The 18,047-nt window shown below is 39.3% G+C and overlaps 1 protein-coding gene across 1 annotated transcript in view; it reads left to right on the plus strand.

Moving 5' to 3' along the window:
- The window catches only part of setx (senataxin), an 89,364-nt gene that overhangs the window by 15,863 nt on the left and 55,454 nt on the right, over positions 1 to 18,047 (plus strand). Inside the window, exon 2 of the mRNA XM_078425907.1 lies at positions 10,044 to 10,230. Within this exon, the coding sequence (XP_078282033.1) occupies positions 10,051 to 10,230 (180 nt within the window). The 5' untranslated portion in view covers positions 10,044 to 10,050. The remainder of the gene's footprint in view (positions 1 to 10,043; positions 10,231 to 18,047) is intronic.

Below are 18,047 nucleotides of genomic sequence, written 5' to 3' on the forward strand. Positions count from 1 at the left end.
ACTTAATTGGAACGTATACATAACATTTGACTGTGCAGAGATTTGCCAGTATGCTCTGAATATGCAGTGGTTTTGTTGGCTCAGATGACAGCAAGTGCCAGGATGAATGAGTGGCTAACTTTGTCAAAAGACAGAACTTTTCTCAGACATTTCACATTACTCTAATTTTACTAGGTTCCTGAAGCACAAATCGAACTTGGCTTGTTTTAAGCCAAATATAAATCTGCATAGCGTAAAGCCATTGACTTAAAGGAACCTTTTAATGTTTTTTTAACTTTATCGATATTTATCACCTTTTCTTTAAACCCGTTTATTTTATCAGGTCATATATTTATTTCCCAAAAAGTTGTGACATGGATAACATTAAGCCTGTGAGATTCTGTGTGTGCCTTGTTGAGGTAATTGACATGTTACCCATGCCATTGTATCCCCTGGAGTACCTGCATATCAGAAGGCAATAGCCTGCAGTCAAGGCAGCAGTAGGTTGGGGTCATCCTGCATTTACCGGTTTAATTTGCTAGGCCTGTAGCCTGTAACCTGCTCATTTTTGGCTGCATGCCACCAAGTGGATGCAAATATTCAATGTTTTTACTATATCTAAATGTAGCTTCTGCTTTTAGAGAGCAAATTAATTAAACTTCAGTGAACAAAAAAAGTTGGTTAAAACTAAATGGGTTAGTGAATGAATATCAAGATTATTTGCTTTTGGCAAACAAGCAGTGAAGGGAATTCTGTGTATTTCTTCAAATCCCAACCCCTCGCCATCATTTTGCCTTCTAGTGGGAAGAAACTTAGCTGACAGATAAGAGCAATATTGTGTATTGGTTTCTGGACTACAGTAACACAATAAGGCAGAGCACAGGGAAGGGGACAGAATGACAAGTGAAAAGGGGGAATCGGGATGCGTAACAGCAAAGAAAAGGGAGATGTGGGGTGGGAAAGGGTGTATGTGTTGCGTTCATGTGTGTACGTGCATGGTCTGTTCAGCAGAGTCTGGTCTTCATTCATTCACAAAATGCTGGAGTAACTCAGCAGGTCAGGCAGCATCTCGGGAGAGAAGGAATGGGTGACGTTTCGGGTCGAGACCCTTCTTCAGACTGATGTCAGGGGGGCGGGACAAAGGAAGACCTCCTGGTCTTCATTCAGTTTGGTAGAAAGTAATTCCGTGCATATTTGAGTGTGAATATGATGGTCAGTAAATACCGAAGAAGAATGCTAAAAGGATCTATATTCTGATCACAACTTGAGAAAGAGTTGTCTTCTGGCTGAGATAGACAGAAAAGTTTGATGCTCACATATAAATATATGCATTTGTTATTCATTAATATTTCTGTAAAAATTCCCAGGAGCTCAGTTGGTGTAGCTGACAGATGATTAGGTATATTTTGGTCATTGTGTGCCTCCAATCTGTCAGCTGTCAAGAGAACAGCTGGATAGGAGTGTCCAAAGCATTCGGATGATTTTACTAACCACGAGTGCAAATGAAGTGGTTTATGCAGACATCTAAATCTTACAAATAGCTCCTTTTTTTATATTTCACATTACATTCAGTGACCATTTAAAATTTGTTGACTTGATTGCTGTGCTGCTGCCCAGTTTTTCCTGTAAAGCATTAATTAGAATTAATGCTTTACAGTTGAGTAAAGTTTTGGTTTGAACGTATAATTTAGATAATGCAATAATAAAATGCAACAGCATTTACATATCAAGAGGATATCATGATTAAACTTTTAAAATTATTGATGTATAGAACCTTAGAATTGGGTTTACAATGAAAACTGATAGACAATGAGTGGTTAATGGAGAAACCATTGCACACTTAACTTTGATGCCTAGAATTCAGTTGTTTTGGATTTATTTACCATTCTCTATGTTGGCATCTGTCAACTGTTCAAAGCAGTAATATCATTATACAAGCTCATCATCATCATCACAATGAAGAATTCACAAACAGCAGACCAGGAAGTAAAAAAAGCCCGATTTGTGCTTTTTGCTAGTGTTTTTAAACATTTAGCAAAATGTGATACATATATGCCATTAAAGTAGATGCCATATTAGAAATGTCAAGAAAATGATTTCAAGATGCATGATAATAAAGAATGTTTATCTGAACAAATAATGTGGGGGGTTTTTTGGGGGGGTGGGGGGGCACCAGAGTGGCAGTTCAGTGGTAATTGTGCCCCAGCATGTCTTAAATCCCATGACAAAGTGTAATGTTTTCAATTTTGTATAGCAAGCATAGTTTAGGATCTGATGTTCTCATCAACTCACTGGTTTCTTGAGTTTATCTGTATGTTTCAGTTGTATACACTGGAATTTAGAAGGATGAGGGGGGATCTTATTGAAACATATAAGATAATTAGGGGATTGGACACATTAGAGGCAGATAACATGTTCCCAATGTTAGGGGAGTCCAGAACAAGGGGCCACAGTTTGAGAATAAGGGGTAGGCCATTTAGAACGGAGATGAGGAAGAACTTTTTCAGTCAGAGGGTGGTGAAGGTGTGGAATTCTCTGCCTCAGAAGGCAGTGGAGGCCAGTTCGTTGGATGCTTTCAAGAGAGAGCTGGATAGAGCTCTTGAGGATAGCGGAGTGAGGGGGTATGGGGAGAAGGCAGGAACGGGGTACTGATTGAGTGATCAGCCATGATCGCATTGAATGGCGGTGCTGGCTCGAAGGGCTGAATGGCCTACTCCTGCACCTATTGTCTATTGTCTATTCATCATATCCTTTGTGGGGGAAGAAAGTATTTGACAGCACTCTTGGATTTCTTTGGTTAATTGGGGAAGCACTGAATTTAGCATCAGATTTCCTGAAAGCTAATTGCTGCACTGTTATCTATTGATATAACCATTAGTTCATTGAAAATGGAAAACTGACAAAGCGAGGTTGTCTCTGGTTCCAGTCTGAACACATTTCGCTACATAACGCGATAACATAGGATGAAAGAATAGGTCGACTGGGATGGTATTCATTGGAATTTAGAAGGATGAGAGAGGATCTTATAGAAACATTAAATTCTTAAAGGATTGGAAAGGCGAGATGCAGGAAAAATGTTCCTGATGTTGGGGGAGTCCAGAACCAGGGGTCACAGTTTAAGAATAGGGGGTAGGCCATTTAGGACTGAGATGAGGAAAGACTTCTTCACCCAGAGAGTTGAGAATCTGTGGAATTCTCTGCCAAAGAAGGCAGTGGAGGCCAATTCACTGGATGGTTTCAAGAGAGAGTTAGATTTAGCTCTTGGGGCTAAAGGAATCAAGGGATATGGGGGGAAAAACAGGACCGGTGCTGATTTTAGATGATCAGCCATGATCATATTGAATAGCAGTGCTGGCTTGAAGGGCCAAATGGCCTACACCTACATTTCTATGTTTCTATGAAGATAACTGGTCTTTACTAGAGTCTGCTCCATACTGTTGTATGTAACTTAAAACAAATGTTCTCTGTCTGGCCTGTGTCCATCAGCTCTGTCTCTTGGGAAACTCAAAAATGCAAACCTGTTTAGTAAAATGAACTGGGAACATCTGCACCTAGACAAACAAAAAGTCAAAAAGGCCTCATGAAATTGATTGTCCCATGGTGAATTTGTTGTCATTCCCCATTGAGTGATTTCAACAAAATCCTTTTGGATTATACAAGCTGCCAAAAAACTCACTGGCCACTGTCTATTGCCATTAAATCCAGTTACAATTGCAAAATTCTGCATGGTTCAAATGTGCTTGTTGTGCTGCCTGCATACAATACTCCACATTTCTGTATTAAAATTTGCTTGGTAGATTGTACCTACTTTCCTAATTTGTGTCTTAATCTTTCAGAAATGTATTTCTCATCTTGCGAATGTCATATTCTTGATGCACAGATTTAGCTTAGTTTAGAGACACAGCACGGAAACAGGCCTTTTGGCACATCGAGTCCACACAAACCAGCGATCCCTGCACATTAACAGAAGCCTAAACACACTAGGGACAATTTACACTTATACCAAGTATACAAAACCAAGCTAATTAACCTACAGACCTGTACGTTTTGGACTATGGGAGGAAACCGAAGACCTTGGAGAAACCCATGCGGTCACGAGGAGAATGTGCAAACTCCGTACAGACAGCACCCATAGTTGGGATCGAGCCCGGGACTCTGGCGCTGTAAGGCAGCAACTCTACCGCTGCTCCATCATGCTGCCAGTAATTAAAGGGATTTTAAAAATGCAGGGAATTGTGCCTTTTATGAAATGTCAAGTTTTATACAACCCAACTCTCCCGTTAACTAAAAGGTTAGCTTGTAGACTATCCCAATTTTGAAAATGGTTGTTAGCAGGACCAGTGGAAATGTTTTGTCTATCAAGAATGGCATCACCAGCATGTACTTCTTCACTGGCAATCACATAGATAACTGGTTGCCTCATGGCACTGGCATTTTCTTTGTGATTTCTTGAACTCGGTCTTGTCTTTGTTATTTTTCTCTTTGATCTAATTCTTCTGGGACAGAATATTTACATATACTTCGCTCAGCAATATTGTGCTTGCATTTTGAAACTCAGCCCAGATCAGCTTTGGGGTACAAGGACTGCTTCATTATGCAGCAGAATGGTATTTTCATTTTATAGGAAACATAAAATCATATAACTTATCAATGAAAGAGCACATTAAAAAAAAACAGCAAACATACCTTTGGTGAATTTGACTGCTGTCAATTTAAAATCACATTGGGAACTCTAGAAGACTTCTTGTAAGTGCTATATCATTTTATTTTTGAAAGCAGTTCTAAGTGTCATCAATTTGATAGTTTTTTGTTTCTGTTCCTTCCATTTTTTATCCAATCAACATTTCTGTTAAACTGAGCAGAAATAACCAAATTAACTGGTTTTGGTAGGCACAATCACTAATTGTCACTGATAATGTCATATGACTTGTATGCCTTAATTGGACTCCCAAATGCAACTTGCCTTTTGTCTCATTGTTATCTTGTTTGTGCTGTTGAGAGGAGCTTCCTGAGCAGATGTGCAGTGAAGAGTATTATGATGTAAGCGTGTGGTTTGTAGTCAGCCAGTTCTAAGTAGGTCATATTTATGTCTGTTGACGGTTTGTCTTTTTGCTTGTTGCCAGGTTAGAACATTTCAGATTGGAAGGACATATGTTTACTGAATGATATGTTGATTAAATCCTCAGAAAATATATAGGTAGTTCTATCGTATATAAGTATAATTGGAACTACATTGCATTTGTGATTTCCAGTTAAACACTTGGTAGTTCAAGAAACCGAATGGATTCCAACACTACCATACATGAGTGTTCTGTCCTAGACTTCACAAGCTGTTGCTTATAATTTCTACTGAGTAACTAAACATCAGTTCTGCTCGACAATCAAGGAGTTTAGTTTCACCAGAAATAATCAACTTGAGACATTGTTTTGTCATCTTCCAGAAGAACTGATGAAAAATCTGTGGGGATTCTTCCGTGTTTTAGTCATTTTGAGATAGACGCTTTAAATACATTAGTGTGGCGGATCAGGCCACTCCTCGGGTCAGCTCCCTCGTTACGTGACGGACAGGTGAAAGGGGTTAAAAGCCAGACCAAGGGGAGGCGTGGATCATCCCTTGGAGAACTACGCTGTGGGCACCAGCTCACAGCCTAATAAAGAATCTAACTAAACACTGCCTGGCGTCTTGCCTTTTCTCTGGCCTCCGCCAGGCACTACATTAGTATGTTTGATGCAAGTCATTCTTATTGGGTAGCAGTGGAAGAAGTCAGTTATATTCAAGAAATCATATTTTCCACTTGTATCTCTCTTCAATTTTGTTTCTTTTGCCCAGTTCAGTACTTTATCAGAAATCTGAAGTAGCAAACTTCAGGAAGTAATATTCTTCATTAATAACTTTGTTACACATTCAGGTGTGATTATGGTGTAATGCTTAATACATTTTCGAACTTCTGTTTTATTTTTAAGAGGCCTCTAAATTGTGTTGCTCGCTGTCTTAAAAATATTTTTGTAGTGGAACCATTTTTTAAGTTTTCTACTTTCAAATTGATTATTGAAGTATGATGTTTGAGTACTTAATATGGGCAAAAAAAGATACCATCAGATTATTAGCAGGTTATTCAGAAATCTAACCATTTTAAAGAAAAGGATTTAAACAAACTTATGATGGATAAAGTTTATTTTGATCCTCAACTTGTACCTGTAATTGAATACCTATCCATGTAGCTTTTGAAACATTTGTTCAAGCCAAAAGGAATTCACCGCAATTTAATTATTTTTTAAATGGAAAAGGGTGAACTTAACACATTGTTAGGAAGAAATAAATCTATTTTTAAAAATTGGTGAACAACTGTTTATGTACAGATGGATTTTTGTGTGCTGATTCATGAAATACAGCAACGTTACGTGCTGGTTTGAAGCACAGCTAAGCAAACAAATGATTCATTGTAAAGGGATTGGAATGCAAAAGGTGAATTTAAATTGGGTTTCTGATCCTAGGGAAGGATATAAACATAGCACAAAAAGTAAGGAAATTTGTGTTTGGTAGATTATTTCTTTGTTGTACCAATGCTTCTTGGCAATAAATCTTATACCGTTGGAAAGCCTGTTTATTTCCCTTTTAAATGGTGCCACATTTGTAAGGAACATGCATTTGTGGGATGAGCAGCAGAGCTGAGTATGTGGGTTGCGCCCATGAAAAATCTGCCAAATCTTCTCTGCCAATGCCAAACAGCTTATGCTGCCATTGACTCTTGTTCGGTGTTGTTTGGTGGATTGGATGATTGAAGTCTGAAGAAACAAGACATATTGGCAATTTAACAATTTATTCATTTAATAAACAGGAGCCTCAATAGCGTGTGGAAGAACCATACACAGCCACAACAGCCTGGCACCTCCTCCTCATGCTGGTCACCAGCCTGGTCACACGCTGTTGTGGGATGGCATCCCATTCTTCAACCAGCATTTGTCGCAAGTCAGCCAACGTGGTTGTGTTGGTCACTCTGGCACGAACAGCACGCCCAAGCTGATCCCACAAGTGTATAATGGGGTTGAGGTCAGGACTGCTGGCAGGCCATTCCATCCTCTCCACTCCCAAATTCTGGAGGTAGTCTCTGAGAAACCCTGCTCTGTGGGGGCGAGCATTGTCATCTTGGAGGATAGAGTTCGGTCCCAGACTGGAGATATGGGTTTGCCACTGGTTGCAGAATCTCATCTCGATATCTCTCTGCATTGAGATTGCCTCCAATGATGACAAGCCTTGTTTTTCCAGTGAGGGAGATGCCGCCCCACACCATCACACTGCCTCCACCAAAAGATGTTACTCTATCGGTGCAACAATCAGCATAGCGTTCTCCGCATCTTCTCCACACTTTGACCCTATGATCCAACTGCCGTAGGCAGAATCTGGACTCATCGCTGAACATAACGTTCCTCCACATGTTCAGGTTCCAGTGCACGTGTTGACGACACCAGCGCAAACAGGCCTGACGGTGAAGGGCAGTCATGGCAGGCCTCCTGGCAGCCCTGTGAGACCGGAGATCGCCTGCGTGCAGTCTGTTCCGAATTGTCTGGGCAGAGAGCCGTCGGCCATAATCGTCCTGCAAACCTTGACTGCAAATCTGTAGAAGACGGCCTACGGTTCCTAAGTGCTGACAGGGTGAGGAAACGGTCTTCTTCGGGTGTCGTCTTCTTGGGACGCCCACTTCGCGGCCTGTCTCTGACATCCCACGTTATATGGAACTTGGCCTTCACTTTGGAGATGGTACTAGGGCTCACTCCAAATAATGCCACAACTTGGTTTTGCAGAACACCAGCTTGAAGTTGCCCTATCGCACGGGCCCTATCCAGATCAGTCAAACGTGGCATGCCGATTCTTGGAGCAGACACCTACTGACCACTGTATCAGGGCCCATGCTCACAGATGCTGCCAATCAGGTGCCAATCAGATTGTCAGCACCTGGGGGTACCAGAAGCTCAAAACAAGAGTCAATAGCAACAGCAGAATAAGCTGTTTGGCATTGGCAGAGAAGATTTGGCAAATTTTTCATGGGCGCAACCCATATACTCAGCTCTGCTGCTCATCCCACAAATGCATGTTCCTTACAAATGTGGCACCATTTAAAAGGGAAATAAACAGGCTTTCCAACGGTATAAGATTTATTGCCAAGAAGCATTGTTACAACAAAGAAATAATCTACCAAACACAAATTTCCTTGCTTTTTGTGCTATGTTTATTTACCCAGATTCTGTGGCTCTTGTTTTACCTATTCTGACAATTTAAATATTTCTTCAACCATGGCATTCCTCTCGAACACAGCTCGTCTGTTTTCGGCACCGTTACTCCTCCACCCACTGTTATTCCTCAACCCCTCTCCTCCCTGGTTGGATGAAGATAGGGTTCCACCTGTCCTCTCCTTTCACTCCACCAGCATTGACTTTCAACAGATCATCGTCCATGAATTCAACAGATGCCATCACCACAGACAACCTTGCTCTCTTTCAGAATTGTGAACCGATTAATCCTGTGCAACTCCCTCCTTGTCTTCTCGCATCACCTTTCCATGAAACCATAGGAGTTGCAATGATTGCTCTTTTACATCTTCCCTTCTACCACACAGGAATTCAGATGTTCCATCCAGGTGATTAGCGATTCACCTGAACTTCCGATTTGGTGTGCACAATGATCATATGGAGGCTGGAGAAACCATAAGCAGGCTGGGTGACTGCTTTGCAGAGCATTTGCAGTCAATCTGCAAGTTACCGAAACATCCAGTTGCCTGTCACTTTAATTTTCCAGGGTATTTATTCACAAAATGCTGGAGTAACTCAGCAGGTCAGGCAGCATCTCAGGAGAGAAGGAATGGGTGATGTTTCGGGTCGAGCCCCTTTTCAGTCTGAAGAAGGGTCTTGACCCGAAACGTCACCCATTCCTTCTCTCCTGAGATGCTGCCTGACCTGCTGAGTTACTCCAGCATTTTGTGAATAAATACCTTCGATTTGTACCAGCATCTGCAGTTATTTTCTTATACTTTAATTTTCCATCCCACTGACCTTTCTCTCTTTGGTATATTGTGGAAGACCAACGGAGCACAGGCCAAGCTTCAGGACTTAATTAGTACTTAATTTTTTCTCTAGGTGCATTTTTAGCCGCCAGGGCTCAATAATGAATTGAATAATTTCAGATAAAACGGTCTGTACAGTTTTATGTCGAACTGAAACAAGGTTACCGGAAATATTTATGTCAAGTCTGACGCAAGGTTATTTACGTGTAAAAATTATGTTTATTTCTTACTCCCCACTGATGGTGTCTGAGCTGCGGAGCTATTTCTAGCATTTTCTGGTTTTATGAGGGGTGATCTTAGAGGTGTATAAGATCATGAGGGAGGTGAAAGATTAAGGGAGGGGAAAGATTTAATAGGAACCTAAGGGGCAATTTTTTCCCCGCAGAGGGTGGTGAGTTCAAGTGTAAACCATTCCTCTTGTCGATTTGCCTTTGCCCCAGAATAGATGTCAAGTATCTGTAGTAATTTGCTTTTCAATAGTTGTTTTGTAGTAAATAGTTAAACCCTTTAACAAAGTACTTAATTAGTGACTTTAGTTGTAAATGTGCAAAAATTTAAACAAAGGTACAGTTTGTTTGAAACCAGTTGCAATAAAACTAAAGACCTAGGCTTCACTGTTTTAGCTGATCTTGATTCTGCCCCAGGCACCTTAATTGAATGAACCATAGTCTGCTAGTATTTCTAAAATATATGCTGCTTATTTTCTAGACGGCCCTTGAGAATTTATCATGCAGGAATTGTTACCGGAAATATTATATATGTTAAACATAATTAAAAGCACACCTGTTACTGAAACATGTAGTGCACTGTCTTAATTAAGCGATGCTCATCTCCACTGCAACTGACACATGCATTTTCATAATTCGTTGCTGTTTCTTATTTAAAACGACTGTGACCAGATTCCTACAACAGCTTTTAGTGTATCTTTTTATTTCACTGTCTACTGTAAATCCTATCACACATTGCCCGCTGCTCTATGATTTAATTATGTTCATTACTTTCCAGTTGCAGGATGAGTACTTGTCGTTGGTGCACACCTCAACGCCAGTCAACAATTGAGTTTCTACGCAGTTACAGTTCTGAGGAGCTCTTGTCACAGGAGCTAAAGGCTGCCAATGAGGATCTTTGCTATTGTCTGGAATGCGTGGTAGAATATCACCGGGCCCGCGATGAACTTCCATCAGCACACGAGGTAATGAGAGGTGTTCGCTTTAAATTATTATGATTTGGGGAGCACTTTGAAATCTATGCTGTGATTTTTTTTCGGTGCAAATGATTGAGCTAAGTGTAAATTTAACACATTTGCTTTTAATCTTGAGAATCTATGAACGTAACTTGAAATTTGGAAGACCACGTTTTCTATAAGCTGAAATACAGAGACTATTAAACTTGCAAGGGAGGTCAGGTCTGGTCTGAGACCTACTGGCGCAGGTTAAATTTTGAGAACCGTGAGGGGAGATCTGAAGGAAACATGGTATAGAGTTCCCGGTTGTGACTGATTGCAGTGAAGGTAGGAAAGGGGCAGGGCAAGGGAGGAACCTGATACAATTCCTGGGTCCAGATCTCTGGATATTAATAATACACAAAAGAAGCGTGTGCAATGTTGTCTTATAGTAGCTTGTTACACTGCTTGAGACAAAAAATCTGATCAGTTTTTGTTTATGTACTTGTTGCGTAGAAATTGTGGGATAAACATTTTGAGATAAAATTCTGTTGGAGGCACTCTCACCGACTTACTGATTTCATGGCTGAGGACAGAATATAACGTGTTTCATTGGCCAAGTTAGTCATACAACACAGAAACGGGCTCTCAGCCCAATTTGTACATGCCGACCAAAATAGCCCATCTAAACTAGTCCCATTTGGCCCATATCCGTCTAAACCTTTCCAATCGCTGTATCCATCCAAATGCCTTTTAAGTGTTGTTGTTGTCCGGTACACAAGACTTATTCACGTATAGATTATTTCCTGGTAGACACAAAATTAATTCCGTATACTCTTAACCCAAACTACCACACAAATACGATTTCAGATCATTCCCCCTTAACGTTTTTTTTTAAAATAGAAGGCATGTCTAAGAATACATCGTTCTGGAGGTATAACCCCCAAATTTTAAAAGACCCGCAAGGGAGTATATATCTAAGACAGCAAATGGATCTTTTTTTCGAAATAAATGATACGCCAGATACACCACCTACATTATTATGGGAATCTTTCAAAGCTTTTATTAGAGGTGTTATAATCTCATACCAAGCTTTTCAGAATAAAAAAAATAAGAGTGAACAACGGCAGCTACAGGAACAAATTAGACAATTGGATATAGATAATGCTAAAGACCCGTCGATGGATAAACACAATAAAATATTAATACTAAAATTCAAATTAAATAAATTACTATCAGAGAAAGTTATAAGATTACTCCAAATTACAAGACAGGAACAGTTTGAATTTGGGGAGAAGCCTCACAAACTTCTCGCACGCCAATTAAAAAAACGAGAAAAGGAACACTCGATTTCAAAGATTAAATCAGACAAAGGGGAAGTATTAACATTACCGAATGAAATTAATAAAAGATTTGTGCAATTTTATGAGAATTTGTATACATCCAAAACGACAACGGACACCAATGCAATCAATGAGTTTCTGGATAATTGCAATCTTCCCAAATTAGAATTGCAGGAACAAGAGGAATTGGGAGCACAAATCTCAAATAAGGAAATAGAAGAAACAATATTCTTATTAAAAAATGGAAAAACACCAGGTCCCGATGGATTTAGTAATGAATTCTATAAAAGTTTTTACGATATATTTAGTCCTTGTCTACAGAAAATGTACACACACGCTTTCAGAGAACAAATATTACCTGATACATTAGCTGAATCTACGATCACATTAATACTTAAGAAAGATAAAGATGAGGAAGAACCTGGATCTTATAGAGCTATCGCGTTGTTAAATACAGATCAAAAAATATTAGCAAAAATATTAGCAAGACGATTAAATAAGTACGCCACTAAACTAATACATCCAGATCAAACGGGGTTTATCCCTAAGAGACATTCATTTAATAATTTGAGACGATTGCTTAATATAATGCACTCACACCAAACTAATGATCCAAATCTCGCAATTATTTTGCTGGATGCAGAGAAAGCATTCGATCAGGTTGAATGGAAGTATATGGTTAAGGTATTGCAAAAATTTCAACTGGGAGAGAATTTCATTCAATGGATTAAATTAATATATAATAAGCCAACGGCAAGAATATTAACTAATAATATTTTATCCACGAAATTTCAACTGTCAAGGGGTAATAGACAAGGTTGTTCATTATCACCATTGTTATTTGCCCTCATAATTGAACCATTAGCGGAAAGTATTAGAACTCATCCGAATATCCACGGATATAAGACAAAATATTCAGACAATAAAATATCATTATACGCTGATGATGTACTTTTGTACATCACAAAGCCTCATATCACTATACCCAATATTTTAAATTTAATTGAGGATTTCGGTTCATTTTCAGGTTACAGAATAAACTGGAGTAAAAGTGAAATCATGTCAATAAAACCGAAAGATTCTATACATCTCGTACAATTTCCTTTTAAAATAGCGGGGGGGAAATTTAAATACTTGGGCATTGAAATTACTAGAAGATACCAAGACATGTTTAAAGCAAACTATAACCCTATACTTAAGAAATTACATAATTTAATTAAATTCTGGAAAACCCTCCCGATGTCTTTAATAGGTCGAATAAATGCCATAAAAATGATTTTTTTACCTCAAATTCTATACTTGTTCCAATCAATCCCACTATATTTACCCAAAAAGTTTTTTAAAAAATTGGACTCAGATATTACAAATTTTATTTGGGATTATAAGACCCATAGAATACAAAGATCACACCTGAATAAACCCAAAGTAGTAGGGGGATTAGCACTCCCTAATTTTATGTATTATTATTGGTCGGTAAATATTAGAAACATGATTCAATTGTTGGATAACGCTCTTCATCAACCGGAATGGATCATTATGGAAAAAGAGGATTGCTCCCCATTTAATATTGGTGCAATCCTTCTTTCACCAATGACGGTGAATAACACAAACTACAACAAAAACCCAATTATACATAGTACAATCAGAATTTGGAAACAAATAAAACACAATTTAAAATTAAGAAACTTATCTCTCCTATCTCCTATTGCTAAAAACCCTTTGTTTAAACCCTCGATTATAGACAAAGCATTCATACATTGGGAAAGAGTAGGAATTAAAACTTTGGGAGATTTGTATGATACGGGAAAACTATTATCATTTAAACAATTACAACTAAAATACAATCTGGGTAGCAATCAGTATTTTAAACATTTCCAAATATGTGATTATTTGAAAAAACATGCGCATGAATTTCACAACGTCCCATCAGACTTACTAGATGAAGTAATGAATACAAAGGCGGAATCACCAAATTTAATTTCACATATATATAATATTATACTAAATGCAGTAATACCAACAACGGAAGGTATTAGAGGTGAGTGGGAAAATGAACTAAGCATAAAAATTTCCACTGAAAGGTGGAAACAATACTTATTAAATGTGCACAAATGCTCAATTAACGTAAGACATACTTTAATACAATTTAAAATCATACATAGATTATACTACTCAAAAACTAAATTAAATAAATTTTTCCCTAACGTTTCACCAATTTGTGATAAATGCCATTGTCAAGAAGCTACTATAGCGCACTCATTCATCTTTTGTACAAAAATTCAAAAATTTTGGACTGAAATTTTTGAAATTTTCACAAAAGTGTTTAAAATAAAAATGACACCAAAGCCAGAATGGATTATTTTCGGAATGACAGAAGGTAGTTCGGAATTAAATGCGTATCAAAAGAATTTATTTGATTACGGTTTAATAATAGGAAAAAAATTAATCTTAAAATTCTGGAAAAATGCTCCTATACCAACATTAAATATGTGGATTTCAACTATGTTTGAAACACTACATCTGGAAGATATGAGACTCCGCCTGGAAGGAAAATCAGAACGCTTCTATCAGACGTGGTCTGCATTTATAGAATTATTACAAAGATAGGGTGGAGGAGTACCTCGGGCCTTGGTATGGGGGGGGACGGAAAACTATCGAGTTGGTGGATTCCTTTTGCGTGATAAAAGTTTTTTTTTTTGTTGTTTTTTTTCTCTCTCTATCTCTCTTTCTTTCTACTATTTTTCTTTTAAAGCCATAAAATTATGGGGTACTATGATTGTAACAAGATATATGTGAAGTACATTGATGTATTTAACCTCTAATAAATAAATAAAAATAAAAAAAATTAAAAAAATGTTGTTGTTGTAAGTTCTAATCTTTTGGAGATTAGTTGCAACTCTTGCTATAAGTATAACATAACCACTTATCCATTTCAATAATAAAGAAAGGTGCACATATTCGATAACATGAAGTGAAACAATAATCTTTGGCTTAATTCTCCTACAGCAAACCATCTCCTGAAATCCTTTTAACATTTCCCGCAGTTCAAAAGTACAAACTTATTGCAATTACAGATGGCACGCAATTTCACTGTGACTGAAGTAAACTCTCGTCCCCCTCATTTGACCTGTCTGTGTGATTACGCACCTCGTCCTCTTCATTTACTGCCCCACAGCAGGTTAACTGAATGAAACAATGCTTGCCTAGTTCCATTCTTAACTTACCTAATTGCAGCCAGTGAACCACCTTCAATAACTTTTACTTCCACTCTGTTGCCTCTGGTAATCCCCAGGATCCATCCTTCAGCATCATCCTGTCATCTTGTTTTCATTTACGATGTTGCTCCTCGGAGACATCATTCAAAACTATAACATCAATTTCGTTTGAATTGCCTGAACCTCTTCACTTCTGCTAAGTTCTCGTAGTGCTTTCTCAATATCTTGCATGGGATGTGCAGAGGTTCTCCAACTATTGATCAAAGCCAAACTCTTTTCCAAAGCTACTAATTTAATTCCTCCCTCCAGTGACGGTGGTATAGCGGCTCGGTTGTCAGAGCTACTGTCTTGGAGGTCTGGGGTTCCTGAATCTGGCTGCTAACTGCTGGAGGTTTGCACATTATCTCTGCATCTCGGATTCTACTGGGAGCTCCAGTTTCCTTTCATGTTCCAAAGATATATTGATAGGCTCTTGGGCTATGGTAAATTATCTCTTAATGACAAAAGAAGACAATTTGATGGACACATGTGGGAGAATAACTTGCAGGGCCAAGGGGAAATAAGAAAATGAGGAATGGAACTGATATGATTGATCATTTGAGAACTAATATGGACTTAATAGTCTGAATGGTCACCTATATCATAAGTAGAAAGTAAGCAAGCTAGCTGTTCCCACTTGTGAGCTAAACTATTAGCAAATTTGCCCTGTTGTATTTGACCCCACTATCAATTACATGTCAAGTCAAGTCAATTTTATTTGTATAGCACATTGAAAAACAACCCACGTTGACCAAAGTGCTGTACATCTGCTTAGGTTCCAATGGAGGGAAAAAAAATGAAACATGTTACCATTTACATGTTACATTTTACCATTTCTGTAACATCTCATGACTGCCCCACCTTTTTCTATCTACTATTATCATTCTTGCTTTGTTATTTTTAAACTTAACTATAACATGCATCCACTCTGGTTCTGTGGGTTCTGAGGTGACTAATAGACCAGTGTAGGCACTGCAGTCTTCCACAGACTGGGCAGGAAGTGCGTAATGAGAAGATGGGTGGGTAGTTTGAGTTGGTTCACTCCTGCTGTTTATGCTGGGCTGTTTACTGAAACACTAACACTAAGAATCTTGAGTCATCCTAAATACTTCTCCTCCTCTTTGGTCATGGCTATCAATTCACATCATTCTGAGGGAATGTGCACTTTTCCCAAGCGGACTTTGAGAACATCCTTTGTTTTATTCCGTCCGCCTTTTTTCTTCTTCCTTGACAGAGCTGGAAATGCATGCCATATTTGGCAGCTTGGTTTCAGACATGTAAATGGAACTGACTAAGTGCAGTTTGGATGGTAATGGAAAGAACTGCAGATGCTGGTTTAAATTGAAGGTCAACACAAAAAGCTGGAGTAATTCAGAAGGACAGGCAGCATCTCTGGAGAGAAGGAATGGGTGACGCTTGGAACATCGCCCATTCCTTCTCTGCAGAGTTGCTGCCTGGCTCGCTGAGTTACTCCAGCATTTTGTGTCTACCATTTGGATATTAATGTTGTGGAAAGTTGGCCTGGGAAGGTATTGGCATAGATTCAGTGTTCCTTTTATTGATTTGGAAGATGTTGTGGTCATTTTCCAGCACCTGAAGGTGCCTGAAGTAGGTTTCCAAGTCTAAGGAGCACGCAGTATGGCGTGCTGTGGCCCTTTAGACCGTGGATTTTGTAACAGGATTCAGACCCTTAAATACCTTTTTCCACAGTTAGCTGAAGGGTCTGCTTGTGCACTGTGGGGAATGTCTTTATCAATGCCTGCTTGGACTGAGGTTGGTCCTGAGAAACGAGGAGCATTTGTTTCCTTTGATTCAGTATCCATTTTGATCTATTACATTTTTGTGAGGCACTTGCCTATTGAGCTAACTGCTTTTTTCCCAATTCTTTCAGGCCATTCATTGAAACAGGATAGATGCAAGTCCGCATTTTGTAGGATCTTATGTTGAAGATAAGTGGTGCAGCTGGGCTGTCTACATGGGAACCAGGGTGGTACACATAATTACTTGTGTCAAGGGCCATGGGGCTGAGCATAGGTGAACATTGGAAACATCTTGGGTGATAAAAACATATATTTCCCTCACAGAAGTTCAACATAAGTTAGGCAGCTATGATAGCATGGGAAAGGGAGCAATCTCCCAGATGTTCTAGTGGCCAGAGATCCTAGGGTGACAGAGGAACAGGAGGGAATCCACATTAGGCAGGAAAAGGTTTTGGGTAGACTAATGGGACTCAAGGCTGATAAATCCCCAGGGCCTGATGGTCTGCATCCCAGGGTGCTTAAGGAGATGGCTCTAGAAATTGTTGACGCATTAGTGATTATTTTCCAATGTTCTATAGATTCCGGGTCAGTTCCTGTGGATTGGAGGGTAGCTAATGTTGTCCCACTTTTCAAGAAAGGAGGGAGAGAGAAAACGGGAAATTATAGACCAGTTAGTCTGACATCAGTGGTGGGGAAGATGCTGGAGTCAATTATAAAAGACGAAATTGCGGAGCATTTGGATCGCAGTAACAGGATCGTTCCGAGTCAGCATGGATTTACGAAGGGGAAATCGTGCTTGACTAATCTACTGGAATTTTTTGAGGATGTAACTAGGAAAATTGACAGGGGAGAGCCGGTGGATGTGGTGTACCTCGATTTTCAGAAAGCCTTCGACAAGGTCCCACATAGGAGATTGGTGGGCAAAATTAGAGCGCATGGTATTGGAGGTAGGGTACTGACATGGATAGAAAGTTGGTTGACAGACAGAAAGCAAAGAGTGGGGATAAATGGGTCCCTTTCAGAATGGCAGGCAGTGACTAGTGGGGTACCGCAAGGCTCGGTGTTGGGACCGCAGCTATTTACAATATACATCAATGACTTGGATGAAGGGATTAAAAGTACCATTAGCAAATTTGCCGATGATACAAAGCTAGGTGGCAGTGTGAACTGTGAGGAAGATGCTATGAGGTTGCAGGGTGACTTGGACAGGTTGTGTGAGTGGGCGGATGCATGGCAGATGCAGTTTAATGTGGATAAGTGTGAGGTTATCCACTTTGGTGGTAAGAATAGGAAGGCAGATTATTATTTGAATAGTGTCAAGTTAGGAAAAGGGGATGTACAACGTGATCTGGGTGTCTTAGTGCAGCAGTCACTGAAAGGAAGCATGCAGGTACAGCAGGCAGTGAAGAAAGCCAATGGAATGTTGGCCTTCATAATAAGAGGAGTTGAGTATAGGAGCAAAGAGGTCCTTCTGCAATTGTACAGGGCCC

Source organism: Rhinoraja longicauda, chromosome 31, assembly GCF_053455715.1.
Source record: "Rhinoraja longicauda isolate Sanriku21f chromosome 31, sRhiLon1.1, whole genome shotgun sequence".
Taxonomy (NCBI): Eukaryota; Metazoa; Chordata; class Chondrichthyes; order Rajiformes; family Arhynchobatidae; genus Rhinoraja; species Rhinoraja longicauda.